A 21,420-nucleotide genomic window follows, 5' to 3' on the forward strand; every position below is an offset into this window, starting at 1 on the left:
AACAGGAAAATAACTTGCTGGCCATCTATTTATATAATTCAGATGTAAAATCAGTGTTTAAATAATGGTCCTGTGGGAATTGCAGAGCCCCATTGTATAGTACTAGTGTGTAATTGAGTTTTGGCAAGTTATATAATTGAATAGATTTATGTCATATGAGATTAATTGATATTTTCTTTGAAAACTAATTCCATTGGTGGCATGTTCAAATAATTTTTAGAATATTGTCGGTGATTCAAAATTGCTTAGTGTCGGATTTCAGATCCCATTTTGGGGCGGTGTGAATTTGAAGACGCGTGAAGCATTATGTGGTTATGTGTTACAGCTGAGTCTCCATAGAATCAAATTCCTACCTGGTGAATTGTGTCTAAAAATTAAATAGAAAAGAAATGATCATCTTACACTTGTTGAAGTAAGTGATATTTATTCTTGGGTGAGGAACATCTACAAGCAATGTCTTCTGTACATTAGAATGCTCCTCAAGCCTCTTTAGATCTCATTCTAAAGTTGCCAAACACCGACACATAAGCTTGTTATCTAACCAAAACACTAATTGGAGGATTGTTAAAATAGTGCCGTAGTTCTTCTGAATTATTTACGACAGTGTGCTAGGAAGACTGGAGAACAACTGTATTCAATAGGAGAGGCTGGGACACAGGTCTGGACCACATGCCTGGCATTCAGGGGACTTGGCTTCAATGCTCAGTACCCCGAAGAAGGGATGGCGGTCACAAAAGTTGTAGAAGGAATATATGAAATAAATACGCAACTCTACAATTCCCATTTCAGACAATGACATGCTACCTAAGGAAGAGATCAGAAATAAGACTGATTTGACTTTATAAGAATCAATAGGAAGAGAATATTTGCAAGGAAACGATAAAAAAGACGATGAGCTTAAAATATATATATGACAAACACCTAATACTCTAAATGTATATATTATTACAAACAACTAAGCAATAATATAGTACATAAAATACAATAGCTCAAAATGTATTAGTGATTTAATCTTAATAAAAGAAAGCTGAGCAGTAAGATAATGTTTTCATTAGTCAAATTGGCAAGTGTTTCTTGAGTTGACACCTAGAGCACGGCACACATGCAGAAAGTAGTTCACACATGTACAGTTCGGCCCTCATGGCCATATTGAACCTAGTCTTTGAGACAGAATTTTTATTTATAGGAGTTTGTGGGAAATCCAAGAAGGTGGAATGAGATTCAGTTGCACAGACGTTCACTACTGTGTTTGAATGGCACACGATTAGACACGCTAATGTTTGAACAGTTACGGGGTGACATTTCAGTGTTTTATTTCTACTGCTTTTATATGAGATATATCATCTCAAAGAAATGTAAACACGCTGTAAACACCTCAGCTGAGATCTTAGTAAATACTACTAGATAGTATTTACTTTGTGTTTCCATCTTCTGATTGGTAAATTGTGCATAGTAGTACGTAGTACCTGCTCATAGGGGTGTTGGGCTAGTTGACTTAGTATATGAAAAACACTTTAAAAATGCCTGGCATGGAATAAATGCCAAATGATGTGTGCCACTGTTTTCAGTAACTCACAAAGTGCTCCTGAGAAATGAGATAACATTGAAAAATCATAGCTCATTTTGTGAACATTATAGATACAGAGAAGTGGTTGGAAGAAGAAAATTGCCAGAGTTTAGAAACTGGCCGAGACCGAACGTAAGTGACCAAAGAATTGCATTATTAAAACAATGCTCTGAATGATCTGGAGTTTCTGTCCCTCCTGCAGGGTAAGCTCTATGCTGATCCGAAGCTGATTTTGTATCATTACAATGCAGTTGTTGGTTTGTTTTGAACAGGTTGGCTCAAAGCTCATCTCCTGTCACAAGCTGGCCCTGGCTTGTGTTATTCCCTACTTCAGAGCCATGTTTCTCTCTGAAATGGCAGAAGCCAAGCAGACACTGATTGAGATCAGAGATTTTGATGGCGACGCGATGGAGGACCTGGTGAAATTCGTCTACTCCTCGCGGCTCACACTGACCGTGGACAACGTCCAGCCTCTCTTATATGCGGCCTGCATCCTGCAGGTGGAACTGGTGGCCAGAGCCTGCTGTGAGTACATGAAGCTGCATTTCCACCCCTCCAACTGCCTAGCAGTGCGGGCCTTTGCGGAAAGCCACAACCGGACGGACCTCATGGACATGGCCGACCAGTACGCCTGCGAACACTTCACCGAGGTCGTGGAGTGCGAGGACTTCGTGAGTGTGTCGCCCCAGCACCTGCACAAGCTTCTATCCTCCAGCGATCTGCACATTGAGAACGAAAAGCAGGTCTACAGCGCAGCCATCAAGTGGCTTCTCGCCAACCCCCAGCATCACTCCAAGTGGCTGGACGAAACCCTGGCGCAGGTAGGGCCGCCGGGAGATAGTGCACGGATGTGTGGGGAAGTGAAAGCAGCTCGGTATGTTTTGTTTATTATGGAAGGTGCAGTTTATTTGACGGAATAGAGAAGACGTCGATGTGTGTGATGACGGAAGCGGTGTAGCTCTTTGCCGTGTTCACTTCCTGTACTGTTGAAAGATAGTCTGGATTTGTCACATGTGAATGATTTTTAACCTGAGATGTAAAATATTCCTTTGAGGTTGCAGTAATGAATATTATATTTACGCTAATAAAAATGGTTCTGAGAGAATAATCCAAAGTAATTTATAACTTTTATAATGAAATTTCTAAATTTTATTGAATTAACTTGCTCATGAAAATATGGTTATAATGGATAGAGACTTATTCTGGAAAGAACCATAAGACATCAGGCTTTACTTTCTGAGATACTGTTACTCCCTCATCAGTTGGGCTTTGTTCACCCTTAGAAGTGTATTTTTTATTATTTTTAATTGTTCACTTGGACAGGGAGCTAACAAATAGGCCCGTTAGGCTCTGAGTCTTGTCTTTCCCTTTATTTTCTTTCCCTCTACTTCCGTCTATTCTCTGTCCCTCCACTCTCCCCTTCCACACTTGATTTATTTTAAGAAAAACGACACTACTTAAAAGACGATTATTTCTATTTATTTATTCTTTAAAAATTAAATACTTTGTTAAAATTCGAAATTTGATAATTATGCCAATGTTTAATAATTTCTCATTAGCATTATAAAATTTTAAAACTCAAAACAGACTTGCTTATAGTTACCACTGATCTCATTTTAGATATTTATAGGCAGAGAAGTAACCCTATTCAAAGTGTGATTATAATTAGACTGATATTTTTAAAGTGCCTATAGCGGTATTTTTATTTTGTTCTTGTAGTGAGCGCTGGGCGTGGAATCCAGGGTTTGCACATGCTGACGTGCTCTGCCGCTGAGTTAACACTCCCATCCTAGATGACTTTTTAAAAGAACATACTGCTGTGATAATGACGAGCACACTATTTTGTTACTATTTACATTTTACATTGCTACTATTCATGATCTTAGGTTCGTCTGCCATTATTGCCGGTTGATTTTCTTATGGGTGTAGTGGCGAAAGAACAGATTGTCAAGCAAAATCTAAAATGTAGAGATTTATTGGATGAAGCAAGAAATTATCACCTTCATCTGAGTAGCAGAGCCATACCTGACTTTGAATACTCCATTCGGACTACCCCAAGGAAGCACACTGCAGGTAATCACTCACTGATTAATTCTTTTGGAAACATGTTTGATGTATTTCAGAGTTGCTTATATATGTCCAAATAAATTTGCATCTGATTAAAGTAACAACTGGCAAATAAGCTTATATATTCATAATTCTTGCTATATATGATATAGACAGCTTTAACCAATAGACCAAAATTGTAAGAAGCCTTAACGGATAGGTCCTATGCTCTGAAATCGGTCTTTCTTAGAGCTCCTCCTTCAGTCTTCGGGTAGAATTAGCTCTGCTACTAGTGCCTTGGAACACTTTTTTTATTTGAATTTGAGTTCTTCAAAGATAGGTAAGTGTATTACATAGGTTCATCTCCTTAGTGCCAAGGTAGAGCTTGACACATGTTTAAATATTTGGTTTTGCATTTTACAAAATCAAAAAAAAGGCACTAAACATGTGTATCATTTGTGTAATGGATCATATTGGACTCTTAGAATCTAAAGGTCTTACATTTTAGGAGGCATAGAGCTTCACCTTTGCCATAATTTTTAGGTTTTCTGTTTTCTCAGGAGAGTGGTTCGTGTTTATGTGCATTTTTTATATTTATAAAGCAAAGCGTATTTGAGGCCTGAAGCCATGTAAGTCCTGCAGTTCCGGAAGAGGAACTTGGAGTAGAGACTTCCTCTGCTGCCTGTTCAGAGTTATCACTCAATAGAATCTGTGATAGCACAGGAATAATAAAAGACGGTACTTGTGGAGCTAGTAGGATTTTATCTGGGTAATATCAGGAAAAGGTGAAGATAAAATTCTTCAAATCCAGTTTGTTTTAGTGTTGGGAATTGAACCCTCATAAATGTGAGGTGAGTGCTCTGGATGTTGAGATTTGACGCCAACGCCTTAGCAGTGTCAATTGTATGCAAGGATATGCTAGGTACACACGTCATTTCGCATGAGTACAAGAACTTTGTGTAACAGATTAAAGAAGGATTCAGCCTTCATTAGGAGATAGACATTGCTCCATTTTATGGGTAAGGAGGTTGAGAGGTAAGAGAAGTTAAAAGTATGCAGAAGCCATACCGGGAAATAACAGGGAAAGGGTTTGCATCCCGATGCTTTCACTTCTGCGTCATTTGTGTTTTTTTTCTTTTATACCATGTTTCTTTTTTTTTTTTTTTTTTGGTTTTTCTCCGGTACCGGGAACCGAACTCACGACTTTGCGCTTGCCAGGCAGGCGCTTTTGCCGCTGAGCTAAATCCCCAGCCCCAATACCATGTTTCTGAGTGACTGGTGGCTCCAATACTAGTTTCCACTTCAAACATAATTGGAGATGAGGCTACCTTTTAGGGTTACACCTCCAGCAGTACTGTTAAATATCTGTAATTCAAGACAAATTTCTTAACTTCTCAAGGCCTCAGTTTGTTTATAAACAGTTTGACTACATAATCTTTAAAATCCCTTCTGACTTTAAGCTGTTCCTGAGACAGTTAATTTTGTACAAAGCTGAGCTCTTTGCCCCGCTGCGGGGAAGAAGAAGATCACAGACGGAAGGAGGAGGCTAGGAGAGCGCTTTTTGGAGCTAGACCAGAGCTCCTGCTGGGGGCTCCTGTGGGGGGTTCTGGAAGTGGGCCCCGTCTTGTTTGGGCCTTGTGCACAAAAGCAGAGTTGTTTTCAGCAGGTGGTTTTGTGGGCTTAGGGTCTAAAAACATCAGTTATTTAGGTGGAAATCCAAGTTCAAAGGAAAGGAAACCGGTTAGTCTGGATTTCTAAGGTTTTCCAAATCCAGCTGGGAGGTGAGGGAGCAGCTGGCAACTCACTTAGCATACCTTCTTCTGGGGAGGAAGGATCCTTATCTTCTCTCTTTAACTTTATCCTCCTTGTGTTTACTTTCACACTTTCAAGCGCAGCTAGTTCTTTGTCTTAAATTAGCTCTTCACTCGCATGTGTGCTGTTTTCTTTGTATTTAACTGACTCTGTCTTAGGCCCATCCTTGTTACACTCTGACTTAAAATATTGAATTAGTTGAAAAAGATTGCGGAAGTGTAGTCGTTCGTTTGTGCGGTCGTTCAGCAAACATTAAACATCTGGGTGGGACACTGGAAATGCAAACACAAATAGAATGCAGCCAGACCTCTTGGGAGAACTTGCAGTCTTGCCCAAGGAAACAGGCATTGAGTGAAGTCTTACAGGTGCTTTGATGTACTGTAGTCAGAGCATTGTATAGAACGGTGCACAAGGAAGAGTGGTGATTCTTATCTCGGGTCATAAAAGGTTTTATAGAGAAGGTTAACCTCAGTATTAATGTTGAACCAGGCCCAGCAATGTGTTTTATGCCCTTCAAATAATTCTGAAAGTTTCCGATGAAAAGTTTTTTTTTCTTTAAATTGTGGTAAAAATATATAACATAAAAGTCACATTGTAACCATTTTCAAGTGTACAATTCAGTGATGTTCTCCAAAAGCCTTTAGTTACATTTTTCTGTTGGCAGTCTGAGAGCAGTGACTTCCGAGTGGAGAGAGGGGAAAAGTGCGTGCAGTACTTTGCGTGGGTGACAGCCTAGAACGGAGACTGCGGCGGGGCAGAGGGAGCAGGGGAGCGCCCTGCAGGGAAGGGAGGTCTGGGAGGCCAAGCCGGCGGGGAGCGGAGGCGTCCTGGCCCAGGTGCCTGTGGGACATCGAGTAGAAACGTAGCTTGCAAATAGAAATAGGGGAGACGGTATCCTGGAGATGGGATTTAAAACCAAGGGATGACTTTTACCTGTGTTGTTAGTTTAGTAAATTATGTGCGGAATGGGCCAGGAATGGGATGTAGAAAACAGAGGAAATGTTTGGAGCCTAAAGGAGACTTAATATTATAGGCAGCAAGAAAGTAAAGATTTTCTAAAAATACAGGGCGATACACCTCAGGTGTTATATTTGGGTTCAGTGAGCAACAAAGCTGGTCATGTTGGTGATCCACCTGTAGTCCCAGCATTTGGGAGGCTGGAGCAAGAGGATCCATGCAGATTTCAAAGCTGTACTGGGTCACATGAGACCCTGCCTCAGAAAACTAAACCAAACCAAAAAAAACCGCGAGCGCAGCACCTGCCTGGCAAGCGCAAGGTCCTAAGTTCAGTTCCTGGTACCAAACAAACAAACAAGCCCAACACAACAAAAGGAATTAAGCAGGACGTCATGGCACAGGCCTAGAATCCCGTTACTCAGGGAGGCCTAGGTGGGAGGATCCCATATTTGAGTCTCAAAATAAAATGGGCTGGGGTTGTAGCCCCGTGTGACGGCCCCGTATTCAGTCCCCAGCACTGGGGGAAAAATAAATTATATAAAGGTTTTGTTATGACCTAAGCAAGAGCAGTTTTCCAGAGTGAGTGAGGATGTAAATCTTCTATAATGGGATATGAGAAAGCTGATGGGGCTTGGGAGGGGGATTAGATTAGATTTTAGTAATGCCACATCAAATATCCAGTACCTCATCTTTTTTTTTCTTTTTAACCATTACTCAGAATTCTGACTTCCTAAATATTTTCCACATGAAAAAAAAAGAATTGAAAGCTGTAATTCTGATTTGGATCTTGGCTTTCCCCCTAGGCGTGCTGTTCTGCGTCGGGGGTCGAGGTGGATCTGGCGACCCCTTTCGCAGTATTGAGTGCTATTCCATCAACACAAACAGCTGGTTCTTTGGACCCGAGATGAACAGCCGGAGGCGACATGTGGGTGTGATCTCTGTGGAAGGTGGGTCTGCAGTTGGCTAAGACCACATTTTCTGATTACAGTGCTCTTTTTAAAAATTTGAACTTTGAGACTTTTTTTCCTAAGAAAATGGGTAAAGTGTAAAATACTTTTCAGTCTGTCAGTAGAGTATTTGGGTAGTGATCAGTGAAAGCTTATATTGGCTCTCATTTGACTGACGGAGTGACATTGATCATACTTCTGAGCAGAGTGGCAGTTGTTGGGGATTATTATGGCATGCCAGCTGTATGTGTGTTCGTGTGTAAGTAGCACCCGTGTTTGCTGGAACCAGTTACAGTGCTTATCGGTTTGCAGGTAAAGTGTATGCAGTGGGGGGACACGACGGGAACGAACACCTGGGCAGCATGGAGATGTTTGACCCTCTCACCAATAAGTGGATGATGAAGGCCTCGATGAACACGAAGAGGTAGATCCGCCCGGACCCTTCTGAGCTGACTGATGCTGGAAAATAAAGCTGCCTCCAATGAGAAGGCCTTATTGTAAAATTGTTCGCAAGTTCTAGGAACTTTGCCCTCTCCAGCCCCCTCTCCAGCCCTTGTTAAAGTATCCAAAGGGAAGGTTTGCTACAACTTTTTATATTTTTTAGGAATGGGATCGCATAGTGGTCGTTACAGCTTCTACTTAAGCATTTCTGTTTTAAAAAAACGTATTGTTTGAGATAGTTCTATATGTTTAGAAAGTTTCACTGAAATACTGGAGTTTCCAGGTCCTCGTGGTTTTCAGGTGAGGGTGATTTTCCCTCTCTGTGGAATATTCGGTGGGGGTCTGAAGACGTCTTTGGTTGTCACAACTTGAGCGTGGGCAGGTTGTGGCTGGCATCTAGCCGCAGGGATAGAGGTCAGAATGCTGCGGGGAGGCCGCAGTGCACAGGGCAGCCCCCGCCTGCAAAGACTTCTCTGGCCTCATCCTCCTTTCACGGTGCCGTGGTAGAGCATGCCCCATACGTGGCCTCCGCTTAGCCTCCTGTGACGTTGACCTCTCCCACAGCCGTTGTATAGCGACTGAAGTTGGTATTAGAGTTACGGTGCTGCTAAATAATCCATAGACAGTTTCAGACTCTGCCGACTTTCCCACACATGCCTCTGCTTCTGCTTGCTTTTGCTTGTCTAATTATATTAGCTGATAACTTAATACAGTATGAGTTAATTGAAGAAGCAGTAGGTGTTTGCTTGTTTCTGGTCTTAGTGGAATGTTTTTAGTGTTTCTCTGTTAAATAAGACACTAACTTTAGGACTAAAGTGCGTATGTTTTATTATGTTATGAAAATGTCTCAATTTCTGTTTTCTTTAATGACTTTGACATGAACATTAATATCTCAAATTCTCATCTGTAGTAAATTAAACTATATGTTGGTAAATAGATAAATCAAAAAGGGAGAAGATTTTTAGTTACCTGATTTATATTGTAATCTGTCCAACGTTTTTATTAATAACTAGAATGTCAAATTGAAAGGAGGAAGGGTAGTAACATGAATCCAATCAGGATTCAAAAAACAAACATAAAAACAGAATAAAAGATTAGACCCTGTACATCTTAGAAAATTTGTTTTGGGTGGTTGTTCTATCATGCTGGGGGCATAGCTTAGAAGTAGAGGGCTTGGCTAGGACACCATAAAACAACAGTGATAAAGTAGACCAAATATATAATAGACAAAGTGTTGTCGTTGGGGTTTGCAAGGAGAACACTACAGTACAGGGCACATTATTTATAGGATTATTTTATAGTAGTCACCCAAAGAGTCAAGTTCAAAAGAGTGCAGGAAATCTGTCCACACACTAAAGACCCAAAGATTTGAGCTGAGGGCCTGGATCCCCCGGCAGTGTTCTCCAAGAGTCTAGCTGAAGACCTAGAGCCCATGACAGTGCCTCCCTTGAGTCCAACCGTAGCCAAGAGCCCATGACAATGTCTCATGCAGGCGTATTTCACAGTGCTGGAAAGGCCCCAGGTCAGTGGTGGAATCTAGAAAGTCTGTGCCCGCGGGATGAAGGATCTGTGCTAGCAGGCTGAGGGATCTGCACTGGAGCCAGGAAGTGACGCTCAAAGTAAAGACCCGAGCTCCCCTGAAAAGTTCCACAGCATCCTCAGCAACAGGGAGGTCCCGAGCTCCTCTGACGATGAGGACAGCTGAGTTCCCATCAGGAAAGCCAATGCAGCAGGCTTCGTCAGGAGACTGAGCTGTGCACCTTCTTCCCCTTTGGAGCCAGGAAGCGATGCTCAAAGTGAGGACTAGAGCTCTCCCAAAGTGAACCATAGCCATTGTCAGTGACAAGGTCCTGAGCTCCTCCAGCGATCGAGAACAGCTGAGTTCATATCAGGAAAACCAGCGTGACAAGCGTTTCCAGGAGAACCAACAGCCCCAGGAGAAACAATGGCTCCCTAACAGCACCTAACTTCTCCCTCTCCAGGTCTGCTTCTTATGCTGCCGGCAACAATCCCCAGGTGGGCCTCCCACACCCCACACCACGCCGGTTCGTTCAGCTGGGTGTTACAAGTTGACCTCCAGTTATTAATCTACCACACAAAATCTAACAAATATCAAAATTAGAGTAATATGCTATAACCTACTTTTTGATTTTTTAAAAAAAATCAATTGTACCAGTACAGCATGGTGAAAAATCGGGTTGGTCGTGTTTCACATGGAGAAAAGCAGTTGAGCTTTTGGAAAAAGGGAGATTGTAGTCCTAATGTTCTTTCTACTGGTCTTTGCACAGCTGCAGCTGTGCTCATGCGGGATGGGTACCATGAGTTTGGGCATGGGAGTAAAGGATTAGACTCTGTACATTTTAGAAAATTTGTTTTGGGTGGCTGTTTTATCATGCACTTAATCTGTTAGAGCAGTGAGACATGTCCTTAAGTTGAAAAGAAAGTGTATGGGGGAGGCATAAACTCGGTCGGGTGCAGGTCTGAGAGCCGTGATTTGCAGTGGGGGAAGTGAGGCCGGCCAGGGCAGCGAGACGCCTGAAGCCACATCTCATACAGACTGCTGAAGGGCTTGGGTCCAGAGACGAGGACTTGGAGGAGCAACTGGACGATTTAAGGGATGTACATTGTTCTAGCAGAAGGAATAAATGTTTATTTCTAATTCACTGTAATAAATAGCAATGAAATATACTGTAGTTCCACCCACTGACTGACATTGTATGTTGGAAACATCACATATGCATTTTCTTCCAAATGGAAGATGAAGTTACCGATTATTTCCTCTTTTCAAATTTAAAATTCAGCAGAGACAGCAAAGATTGGAAAGGCTGAGAATAATAATTGAAGTAACAGAAGAGACTATCAACTGCAGTTCTGTTAAAAGAAGCAAGCCAAAGCTAAAAACTCTAAGCTCCAGCATTGCAGCTTGTATGAGTTGCAAAACTAAGCACCATTCTGTAGAAGTTAAAAATGATTTGTCATTAAAATGACAATTAAAAAAAATAAAATGAGCAATCTTTAGGGCTGGGATGTAGCTCAGTGGTGGGATGCCCCAAGTTTGACCCCCCCCACTAATTAAATACCCCCACACAGAAAGCAGTTTTTAACAGCTCTGCGTCAGAGTACATACCTGCCAGCTTTCTATTCTTGATTAACAACATGGTTTTTTTTTTTTATTATTGGATTTTGTGTATTAAAGTATGAAAGGTAAGATGGAAATTAAAAGCGAGCTCTGCTAAAAATATTTTTAGCCTTTTTTCTACTTAGGTGAAAGACTCCTGGGGGGAAAGCTAGTCCTAAAAGGTACTGTTACCTGTCGTTATCTGCAAATGACACTTTAATACTTTACTAAGGCTTGCTTTATATGGGATAGTTAAATTTCAATGCATGGATTAAAATGAGGGGGGAAAGCCGAGCAAAATAGCAGTTGAATTGCTTTAATTTTTTAAAAATCCTGAGCATTTACAATAGCTATACAATAGTATAAAAATAATACAGCTGAAGGGGCTGGGGATTTAGCTCAGCAGCACAGCGCCTGCCTGGCAAGGGCAAGGTCTTGAGTTTGATTCCCGGTACCGGAAGAAAAACCAAAAAAAAAAAAAAAATGCAGCTGCAGTTATTTGGTCACGTCGTTTGCTTATCATTTGTATTCCTCCAAATTGTTTTTTTTTACAATTAAGTTCATTCATACAGTTTAGACACATAACGGTCATAGGGGATTTTATACATATTCATCATAGGGAATTTGTACCTGTGCGTGATACATCTTGGTGTCTCTTTTTTCCCTGTTCCCCTCTCCTCCCTTCAGCTCCTCTTGCCTTTACTTACAAAGGCTTTGTTTCCATTTTATCCTCATTTCTTTCCCCCTCTCGCTTCCCTCGTTCCCCTTTCCTTTTGAACAGTTTCTTCCTGTTTCATAATCTCTGTTACACGTTTTGGTTATTTACACTTTCAGTTTCTCACACCAGAGAAACAGTGAAGTATTTGTATATGTGTCCTCATTTATTCATTTAAGAACATGGTCTCAAGGCGCATCCATTTACCTATAAATGTCTCACATTTATCTGTTCTTATGGCTGAGTCCGTTGTATAAAAAAACACATTGCTTTTATCCATTCATTGGTTGATGGGCATTGGGGTTGTCTTCAAAATTTAATTATTACAAACTATGTTGCTGTGAACATGGGTACACATGTATCACTGTGGTATGGTGCTTTCAGCTGAGTCCAGTGGGACCTCTAGTCCTAGTTTTTTGAGGAATCTCCACACTAATTTTCCCAGATTGCACCAGTCCTTTTGCCCCACAGCCCTGTCAGCATTTGTTATTGGCTAATTTCATTTTTCTTTTTTTTTTTTTGAGACATGGTCTTACTATGTAGTTCAGGCTGGCCTTATACTCACTTATGGGGCCAGGGATATAGCTCAGCAGCACAGCGTCTGCCTCACAAGCCTAAGGACTTGAGTTTGATTCCTGGTTCAAAAAAAAAAAATATATAACCCTGGCTGCCTTCAAGCTCATAGTGATAGTCCTGCTTCAGCCTCCCAAGTGCTGGGATTATAGGCATGCACCAACATGTCCCATAGGTGATTTGTTGATAATAATCATTGTTTCTTGAGTGAGAAGGAATCTCAGTGTTGTTTTACTTTGCATCTCTCAAATGACCAGAGATGTTGAACATTTTTTCATATATTTATCATGTATTTGTACTTTATCTGAGAAGTATGTATTCATCTCAGATGCCCATTTTTGGATTGGGTCTTTAAATTTGAGGGGCCTGATACTGTTTAATTCTTTATATGTTCTAGATATTAGTCCTTTAAGGAACAATTGGCTAACACTTTTCCTACTCTGGGTTGTCTTTCTAAACTGTTGATAATTTCTTTTGCTGTGTAAAAGCTTTTTAATAAGATGAGATCCCAGCTGTTGATTTTCTGTGGTATTTCTTGTGCAGTCAGGGTTTTGTTCATAAAGTGTTTGCCTAAACCAGTATCTTTAAGGTCTTCTACTTAGTCTCTCTTTTAGCAGATAGGATGTTTCTTGTTCAGTATATAGATCTTTGATCCATTTTGATTTTAGTTTAATATATGGTGATTAGGCATGGACCTAGTTTTATTCTTGGCATGTGGAAAGCCAGTTTTTTCACCATCGCTTATTAAAGAGACTTTCCTCCAGTGAACACATTTGACCTCTTTGTCAAAGATAAGGTGCTGAGCGTGTTTGGAGTTGTTTCTGTATCTTCTATTCTGTTCCATTGATCCTTGGGTCTGTATATTTGCCAGTACCATGCTGTTTTTATCACAGTAGCTTTGTAGTATACTGTCAAGTCAGGGATTGTGATCACCCCTGCCTTGCTTTTGTTGCCCAGAATTGTTCTTGCTATCCTAGGTCTCTTCTGGTTCCAAATGAATTTCTCTAATTCTGTGAGATACGGTGTTGGACTTTTGATCCGGACCGCATTAAATCTGTATAACAGTTTTAGAACTAGGGCCATTTTCACTGTATTGGTTCTTTCTACCCAAGAACAAAGGATATCTTTCCATGTTCTGATGTCGTCTTCAGTGTCCTTTTTCGGTGCTGCAGTTTTCAATGGAGAGGTCTTTTTTACTTTCTTTGTTAGGTTGATTCCTAGGTATTTCATTTTTAGGGTATTATTATGAAAGGTGTTGTTTCCCTAATTTCTCTCTCAGTGAGTTTGTCCTGTTCATGTTCAGGAATGCTATTGATATTTGAGTGTTGACTTTGTATCCAGCTAAGCTGCTGAATTTGATTGTTAAATCTAGAAGTCTTTCTATGTAGAGTATCATGTCATCCACAAATAATGGTAACTTAACTTCTTTTCCTATCCTTATTCCTTTCCTTTCTCTTGTCTGAGTGCTCTGGCTAATGTTTTCAGAACTATATTGAATAAAAGTAGTGACAGTGGACATCCTTGTCTTGTTCCTGATTTTAGAGTAAAAGCTTTCGGTTTTTGTGTTTAGTATGATATTTGCTGTTCTTTGTCATAGCTACCTTTTGTTAGATTGAAATAAAGACCATCTATTCCAGTTTTCTGTAGGGTTTTTATCATGAATGGGTGTTGGACTTTGTCAAGACGCTTTTTCTCCATCTGTTGAGGTGATCATACGGTTTTTGTCCTTGGCTTTGTTAATATGGTATATTACATTATTGATTTGGATATGTGGAACATCCCTGCATCCTATTGGTCATGAATTCTATTTGGTCATGATGTGTATAATCTTCTTGATGATTTGCTGCATTCTGTTTGCCAGTATCTTATTGAGGCTTTCTGCATCTGTAACATCTAGGGAAATTGGCCTGTAGTTCTCTTTTTTGGTTGGATCCTTCTCTGGTTTTATCATCAGAGTAATGCTTGCTTCTAGGAATGAATTTTGGAGTATTACTTCCCTTTCAGTTTCATTAGAGAATTTGAGAAGTAGCAGCATTGAGTCTTCTCTAAATATCTTGTAGAATTGAGCAATGAATCCATCAGGGTTTGGGCTTTTCTTTGTAAGTTTTGAATTATGTCTTCAATTTCATTGATTGATGTGTGTTTATGTAATGTTTATGTTTTTGTGAGTCTTCCTTTGGTAATTCATATGTGTCCAGGAATCTATGCATTTCTTCTGTGTTTTCTATCTTACTAGAGTATAGGTTCTTGAAGTAGGTAATGATCTGGATTTCTGCAGGATCTGTTGTAATCTCTCCCCTCTCATTCCTAATTGCATGGATTTGAGTCTTTTCTTTCCTTCTTTTGATAAGGTTGGCTAAGGCTTAGTCAATTTTATTTAATCTTTCAAAGAACTAACTCTTTGATTCATTGAGTCTTTGTATTTTCTTAATCCTCATTGCATTAATTTCTGCTGAGATGTTTGTAGTTTCCTTCCTCATACGAGCTTTGGACTTGACTTGCTTTTCTTTTTCTAGAAGCTTGAAGTTCAACATTAGGTTTTTTATTTGAGCTTACTCTGTTTTCTTGATGTGGGGATTCACTGCTATAAATTTCTCTCATAGGACTGCTTTCGTTATGCCCCCTGAGTTCCAGTATGTTGTGTTGGCATTATCATTTAACTGTAGAAACTGTCTTAATTTTTTTCTTTAATTTCTCCATGACCCATTGATTATTCAGAGGGGTGTTATTTAATTTCCATGAGTTCTTGTGGTTTAATTTCCATTAAGTTCTTGTGGTTTCTTTTGCCATTGATTTCCAGTTTCATTGCACTATGGTCTTATAATATGTATGGGATAATTTCAGTTCCTTTGCATTTACTTAACCATGTTCTTTGAGCTAGTAAGTGATCTATTTTGGAGACCATCCCATGTGCAGCTGAGAAGAATGAGTATTCTGATGTTGTGGGGTGAAACACTACTAAGTGTTCAATCAACCAAATCCATTTGTTGAAAAGTTTGGTTCAGTTCTAATATTCCATTGTTGAATTTTTTTGTCTAATCTGTCCATTTGTGACAGTGGAGTACTGTGGTCCCTCATTACAACCGTGTTAGTGCTTACTTGATTTTTCATATCCGTTAATATTTGTTTTTATGTACTTAAGTACACTGGTGTTTAGTGCATGTATATTTATGATTGTTATCTCTTCCTTTTGGATTGTTCCATTTAAAAGATGTAGTGACCTTTGTCTTTCTTAGTTTTGGCTTGAAATCCACTTTGTCTGCAAATAGAATAGCTACCCCTGCTTTTTTCTAGGTTCATGTCTTACGGAGTATTGTTTTCCATCCTTTGACTTTCAGTGTATAAGTTTCTTTTTGAATTGAATGTGTTTCTTGTATGCAGCATATTGTTGGATCTTGCTTCTTCATCCATTCTGCCAATCTGCTTCTTTTGGTTGGTGAATTGAGACCATTAATATTAATAGTTATAACTGATAGGTATTCACTTCTCCTTGTCATATTACTTTCCTGTTGTTGGCTCCCTTTTTTCCCCCTGTGTTTAATTACTTGTCTTGCCTAGTGAATTCACTCTGTTGGGGTTCATGTTCTTGTTATCTCTTTCTGCAATATCCTTGAGACCATTTTGGAGTGCCGGTTTACCATTCATGAATTTCCTCAGGTGTTCTTTGTCATGGAAGTATCTTATTTCTCTATCAGTTTTGAAAGATAGTTTTGCAGGGTACATCAATCTGAGCTGGAGGTTCTTTTTTTTAATGGCTTGAAACACTTCACTCCAAGCTGTTCTTAACTTGAGGTTTTTGTGTTGAGAAGTCAGCTGTCATTCTGATAGGCTTCCCTTATAGGTGATTTGCTTCTTCTCTCTGTCAGCTTTTATTACTCTGTTCTTGTGTTTAGTTTCTGGAATCTTGGCTGTTACATGCCTTGGTATAGATTTTTTTTGAGCCTGGCTAATTGGAGTTCTATATCCCTTACTTGTCTGTACAGATGTCATATTCTTTTTCCCTGCTTGGGAAGTTTTTTTGCCATGACTTCTGTGAACATGTTCTTTTATGTCATTTGGTCTGTCTTTTGTTTTTCATTGACTCCAGTCAGTCTTACATTGTTATTCTTTGCATCACCGAGCAGCTGCTATATTGATTTTTCATGATCTTTTACTATTTTTAAGAAGTCTTTCTCTTTAATGATTGCTGAAATCATGTCTTCTCCATCAGAAATTCTGTCCTCACATTGGTTCATTCTGTGTGCTTTCAGTGGAATTTTTAATCTGGATATCTATCTGAATCTCTTTAATGGATTCCATTTATTTCCTATTTGGGGTATTAATGGTTTCCATTATTTTCCTAAACTCTCATTTTTAAAAAAAATCTGTATCTGCTTTAGAGTCACTGAGCATGTCTTGCATTATGATCACTATCTCTATGGTTATCTGAGAAATTTTTTCTATTTTAAAGAGAAAACAACAATAACAAAATCACAACAGACAAAAACAAAACAACATTAAAACAATAAAAATGATACAGGATTTCAAAACAAGATGATAGGAATTCAACAATGGTTCTTACATTGTATATTGTTGTCTTCACATTAATTATTCAGATTACCAGATATAAGCATGCAAAATTGGTCAAAAAAATAAAGTATTAACTGTTCCTTTTAACAAACCACCAGACATCAGCAGTACAGTTATCCCAGCATCCTCCCGTACATATATTTTTCCTTCTTTCTTTCCTTTTCTCCTTTCCCTCATCCCAGCTGTTTCCTCTTTTGAGCAGCTTCTTTCCCTTTCCCAACATCTATTGTACATTTTGGGTTCCACTTACTCTTCCATGTTCTTACACCAGGGAGATAACACAATGTCTACACATGTGTGTCCAGTTTATTTCACTTGTGAGTATAGTCTCTGTATCCATTTACCTATAAAAGCCTCGAGTTTATCTTTTTTATAGGTAAGTAATATTCCATTGTGATACCACATCTTTTTTATCCATTCCTCAGTGGATGGGCATTTGGGTTATTTCCAAGATTTAGCTTTGACAAATTGTGCTACTGTAAACATGGGTCCAAGAAAGCCAGTTTTTCCAGAACTATTTATTAAAGAGGCTATCTTTTTTCTGGTGAACATGTTGGCCCCTTTGTCAAAGATAAGGTGGCTGAGCGTGTCTGTAGTTGTGTCTGCATCTTCCAGTCTTTTCTATTGAGCCTCAGGTCTGTTTTGTTGCCAGTACCATGCTGATTTTATCACTGTCGCTTTGTAGTTTAATTTCAAGTCAGGAATTAGGATTCCTCCTGCCTTTCCTTTTTTCCCAGGATTGCTTTTACTATTCTTGGTCCCTTTGGTTGCAGATGTATTTTAGGAATGTTTTCTCTAGATCTGTGAGGTATACTAATGGTATTTTAATTGGGACCACTTCCCTCCTCTTGCTCATGTTGCAATATTCCAGTGTCTAGACACTAAATATCAGAGAGGCTCAATCTTCCCAGAAGTCTCACCAAATTGTGTTTTTATTAAGCCTTTCAACATAATTTTTGCATGTAAATACCTGGTTCCTTCTTTCTGCCCCTTTTCATTTTTGCACTGAAATACACCCTGATGTTTATTCAAGCTCTATTTTTAATGAAATTCTTAACTAAGCATGTTTATGTGTTAATTTGTTTATCTAACAATAAAATTTAAATGCCCACTGCAATTCATACCAAGTAATGAAGATACCATTCCCCTTTCTGCCACCAGCAATAAAGTAGCCAAAGTCCCTGCCCTCTGCAGCTGACATTCAAGAAGGTAAAGTATAAATAAAGCACATATATGTGACATATATGAAAGCAATATTAGCTCAGGGAAAGCTTCATAAATGGGGAGGGTCTTAATAAAGTCTCACTTAACTCCCAATCTGCAAGAATTAAAGAATTCAACCTCAATAGGTGGTTGAAAGTTGAGGTCAAGGTGGGGGGTGGGAAGACATGGTGGCCTCCACGCCCGGAGGAGGAAGAGCAGAGAGTGTCTGAAAGCCGGTCCCCTGTGGCTGGAGCCCCAGGGCGGAGTCTTGGGAAATGAAGTGCAGAGCATAGGCCAAGGGCGGCAGCCTTCCAAAAAGCCACCCTTTTTCTTGGTGGGTCTTTATAGGGGATGTGTGTGCATGTATGTGTGTTTATATTTTAACTAGAAGGTTAACAGGAAGATCGGATTTCTGTGATCAGGCCTTGTGCATATCAGATGGAGACCATGGGGCTGGGGATTTAGCTCAGCGGCAAAGCGCCTGCCTGGCAAGTGCAAGGTCGTGAGTTCGGTTCCTGGTACTGGAGAAAAAACAAAACAAAACAAAAAAAGATGGAGACCGTATTGGAGGACCACAATAGCAAAGACTGTCTGGCGGAGCAGAAGTCTTTGTTTAGTCAGGAAGTAATGGCTTTGGTCTGACGTCGTAGAAATTGACGTAGAGGAAAAAGGAGGTGTTTGAGAGATTGTTCAGAGGTGTACAGCCAGTTTGGGAGGAGTAGGGAGAGGCAGAAACGCCTCCTTACTTTCTGGCTTCAGCAGCTAGGTGGCGTGGGGCTGGCCCTGGACCAGGAGGTGGGCACCCTTAGCTGTGGGTTGCTGTCTAGCAGACACCTGCAGAGTTAGTGGCGCTAACACCCGTAGAACTCGCAGCCCAGAAGTCCTGCTGGCTTACCAGGGTCTCCTGCTTCCGTTCTTGCAAGGCCAGAAACGAGGCGTTGGCTGAGCTAGGCCCTTCCTGGAGGTTCCGGGGGCGAAGCCACTTCTGGGTGATTCACTTGGAACTCACGTCCTCATGGTGCAGCGCTGAGTCCCAGTTTTGTGAGCCGTTGGCTGGATGGGGGCACGGGCAGGTCCTGCCCGCACTCGCCCTGTGTCTGCAGAGAGGCATCCGTATGCTGGAGCACTTGTGCTTTGAGTTCCTCACGAGAAGCTGACGGAAGCTCCCTGCTCGTAAAGCGCATGTAGGGAATTAGGTTGGGCCCCCCAGGTCACTTCCCTTCGGCCAGTTGGTGTAGCCTAGCTCCGGGGCAGCACCAGCAGATGGCCATGCAGGGGGTGCTTGAAAATTCAGCCAGCAGCGCAGGTTTCGCCTCACGTGAAAGCAAGACAGATCTGAAGCAGAACGTGAGCGCGTGCCTGAAAACGTGCATTGGCGCTGTTACAGCTCTGCGGGGGGAACGAGGGGGCTTAGGGAGAGGAGCATAGACAGTACCGAGAGGGCTTCAGCCAGAGCCAGCGGGAGCTCTGGAAGTGAGTGCTGGGTGGTGGAGGGCACAGGGAGAGGACGGGAGCGCCCCAGCTGGGAAGGCAGGGGGACCAGATGTGCGCGCTTATGAAAGCCACAAGAATGTTCCTGTGTTTGATTGGCTGGGTTTCTGTGGGACTGGGGACTGAGCCCAGGCCTTCATGCTGCCACCGAGCCCCAGCCCCAGCCTGAGGAGCGTTTTGAAGAGTAGAAAGTAGCCGGTGATGGTACCTGCTCTTGTGGTTCGGGGGAGAGGGAGAACTAGTAGGCACCCTTACTTTAGCCCCGTTTAATGCCCTTCTGCTCTAGAACACACATGTTCGTACAGACCCAGGGGTTTTGTAACCACGGTACTAAGTCATCGCTTTCCACGCCAGAGGAATGAGGCTAGGGAGACTGAAAGAGTGGTGACGTCATCCCTAGTAATTCCTTCCTAGGACATTCCGGTGAGCTCAGAGCTGGGGTCTTTGAACTCACCGTTTTTTCCAGGACAGACTGAGCCTACAAAATCTGCAATCGAATATGCTCTAAAACCTGAAACTTGTGCATGCCTATAATCCCTATAATTATATAATTATGTGCCTATCATGCCTATAATTGGGAGGCTGAGGCAGGAGGATTGCCATGAGTTTGAGGCCAGCCCGTGCTACAAAGTGAGTCCAAGGCTAGGCTGAAATGCATAATGAAACCTTGTCTCAAAAAGACAAAAATCCTGAAATTTTTTAGTGCTGAAAAACTTCAGATTTTGGAAGAGTTTGGGTTAGGGATGCTGAACCAATAAAGTTTATGCAGACATTCTAAAGCCCAGAAACATCCAAAATCTAATATGCTGTCCTTTTTTTCTTTTTCTTTTTTTTTTTTTTTGGCAGTATTGGAGGTCAAACCCAGGGCCTTGGCACTGAGCTACATCCCAGCCATTTTATTTTGAGACAGTCTCACTAAATTGCCCCTGCTGGGCTGGAACTTGCAGTCCTCTAGCCTCAGCTTCCCAGAGCGCTGGGGTTACAGGCATGTACGCTGTGCTCCTAATCTCAGACATTTTGGATAAGAAATACTCGTGCTAAATGTGGGCCAGACATCGTTCTAAATGTTTACCTTTACTAACCCATTAACAGCAGCTGTATTTCAGAAGCAGCAGCAGAGTACTTGAGGTTGACGTATACTATTTGGTGTCCAAGTCGGAGGATAGTTTTAGCACAGTTCAACTTTTTGTTGCTGCAGTGTGCTCTACGAGAAGTTGGGAACTTTTTTTCTGACCATGGTTATAATGAACTAGGTTTAGATAAAGGCTGACTCTCTTTTTCAAAGAAAAAAAATGAATGCTTTTCAAAAATAAAGCTGGGCGATGGGAAGCTTGTAGCGTAAAAGCGAATGAATGGCCGTGTGGTGGTGGTATAACGAGACCTGTAACAGAAGGAGCTCTGCAGATGCGCGGACTCCGAAGTAAGATTGGCTCTTGACCTCACAGCAGACCGCTTTCCTGACAACCCATGCACCTCGAAGTTTGCAGCTTACTCATTGTCTTGGGCTTCTTCATACTATTTTGTTGGGCTTTTACTTCCTTATTTGATCTCAGTTTAAAGTAGCCAGCGTAGGCTGTGCACTGCACAACTTTAAGGAGTTCTGTTCCCCTCGAGAGTGTGCTCAGACGCGTTGGTCTAGATCATGCAAACAGGTCGTACTCTGAAGGGTAATGGGAGGATGACTTGCATTTGCACAGGTTTCCCTGCTGCTTGCTTCCTGGAACTAAATCCCAGTGCTAAAATGTGTTTCACCGCTTTTGCAGGCGAGGAATTGCCCTGGCCTCCTTGGGAGGCCCAATATATGCCATCGGAGGGTTGGACGACAACACTTGCTTCAATGACGTGGAGCGGTACGACATCGAATCCAACCAGTGGAGTGTGGTGGCCCCGATGAACACTCCCCGCGGCGGCGTCGGCTCCGTGGCTCTTGTGGTGAGTGACCGGGCTGCCTGCCGTGCGCGCTGAAGCGCTGCTCATCTCA

General features: G+C 41.3%; 1 protein-coding gene across 3 annotated transcripts in view; it reads left to right on the top strand.

Moving 5' to 3' along the window:
- The window catches only part of Klhl8 (kelch-like family member 8), a 57,625-nt gene that overhangs the window by 28,840 nt on the left and 7,365 nt on the right, over positions 1–21,420 (top strand). For all 3 annotated transcript variants that reach the window (XM_005401340.2, XM_013502771.1, XM_005401341.2), the window contains 5 exons: positions 1,840–2,388; positions 3,454–3,640; positions 7,186–7,329; positions 7,642–7,753; positions 21,203–21,371. In XM_005401340.2, the coding sequence (XP_005401397.1) occupies positions 1,840–2,388; positions 3,454–3,640; positions 7,186–7,329; positions 7,642–7,753; positions 21,203–21,371 (1,161 nt within the window). The remainder of the gene's footprint in view (positions 1–1,839; positions 2,389–3,453; positions 3,641–7,185; positions 7,330–7,641; positions 7,754–21,202; positions 21,372–21,420) is intronic.

This window comes from Chinchilla lanigera, unplaced genomic scaffold, assembly GCF_000276665.1.
Source record: "Chinchilla lanigera isolate Chin_1 unplaced genomic scaffold, ChiLan1.0 scaffold00073, whole genome shotgun sequence".
NCBI lineage: Eukaryota > Metazoa > Chordata > Mammalia > Rodentia > Chinchillidae > Chinchilla > Chinchilla lanigera.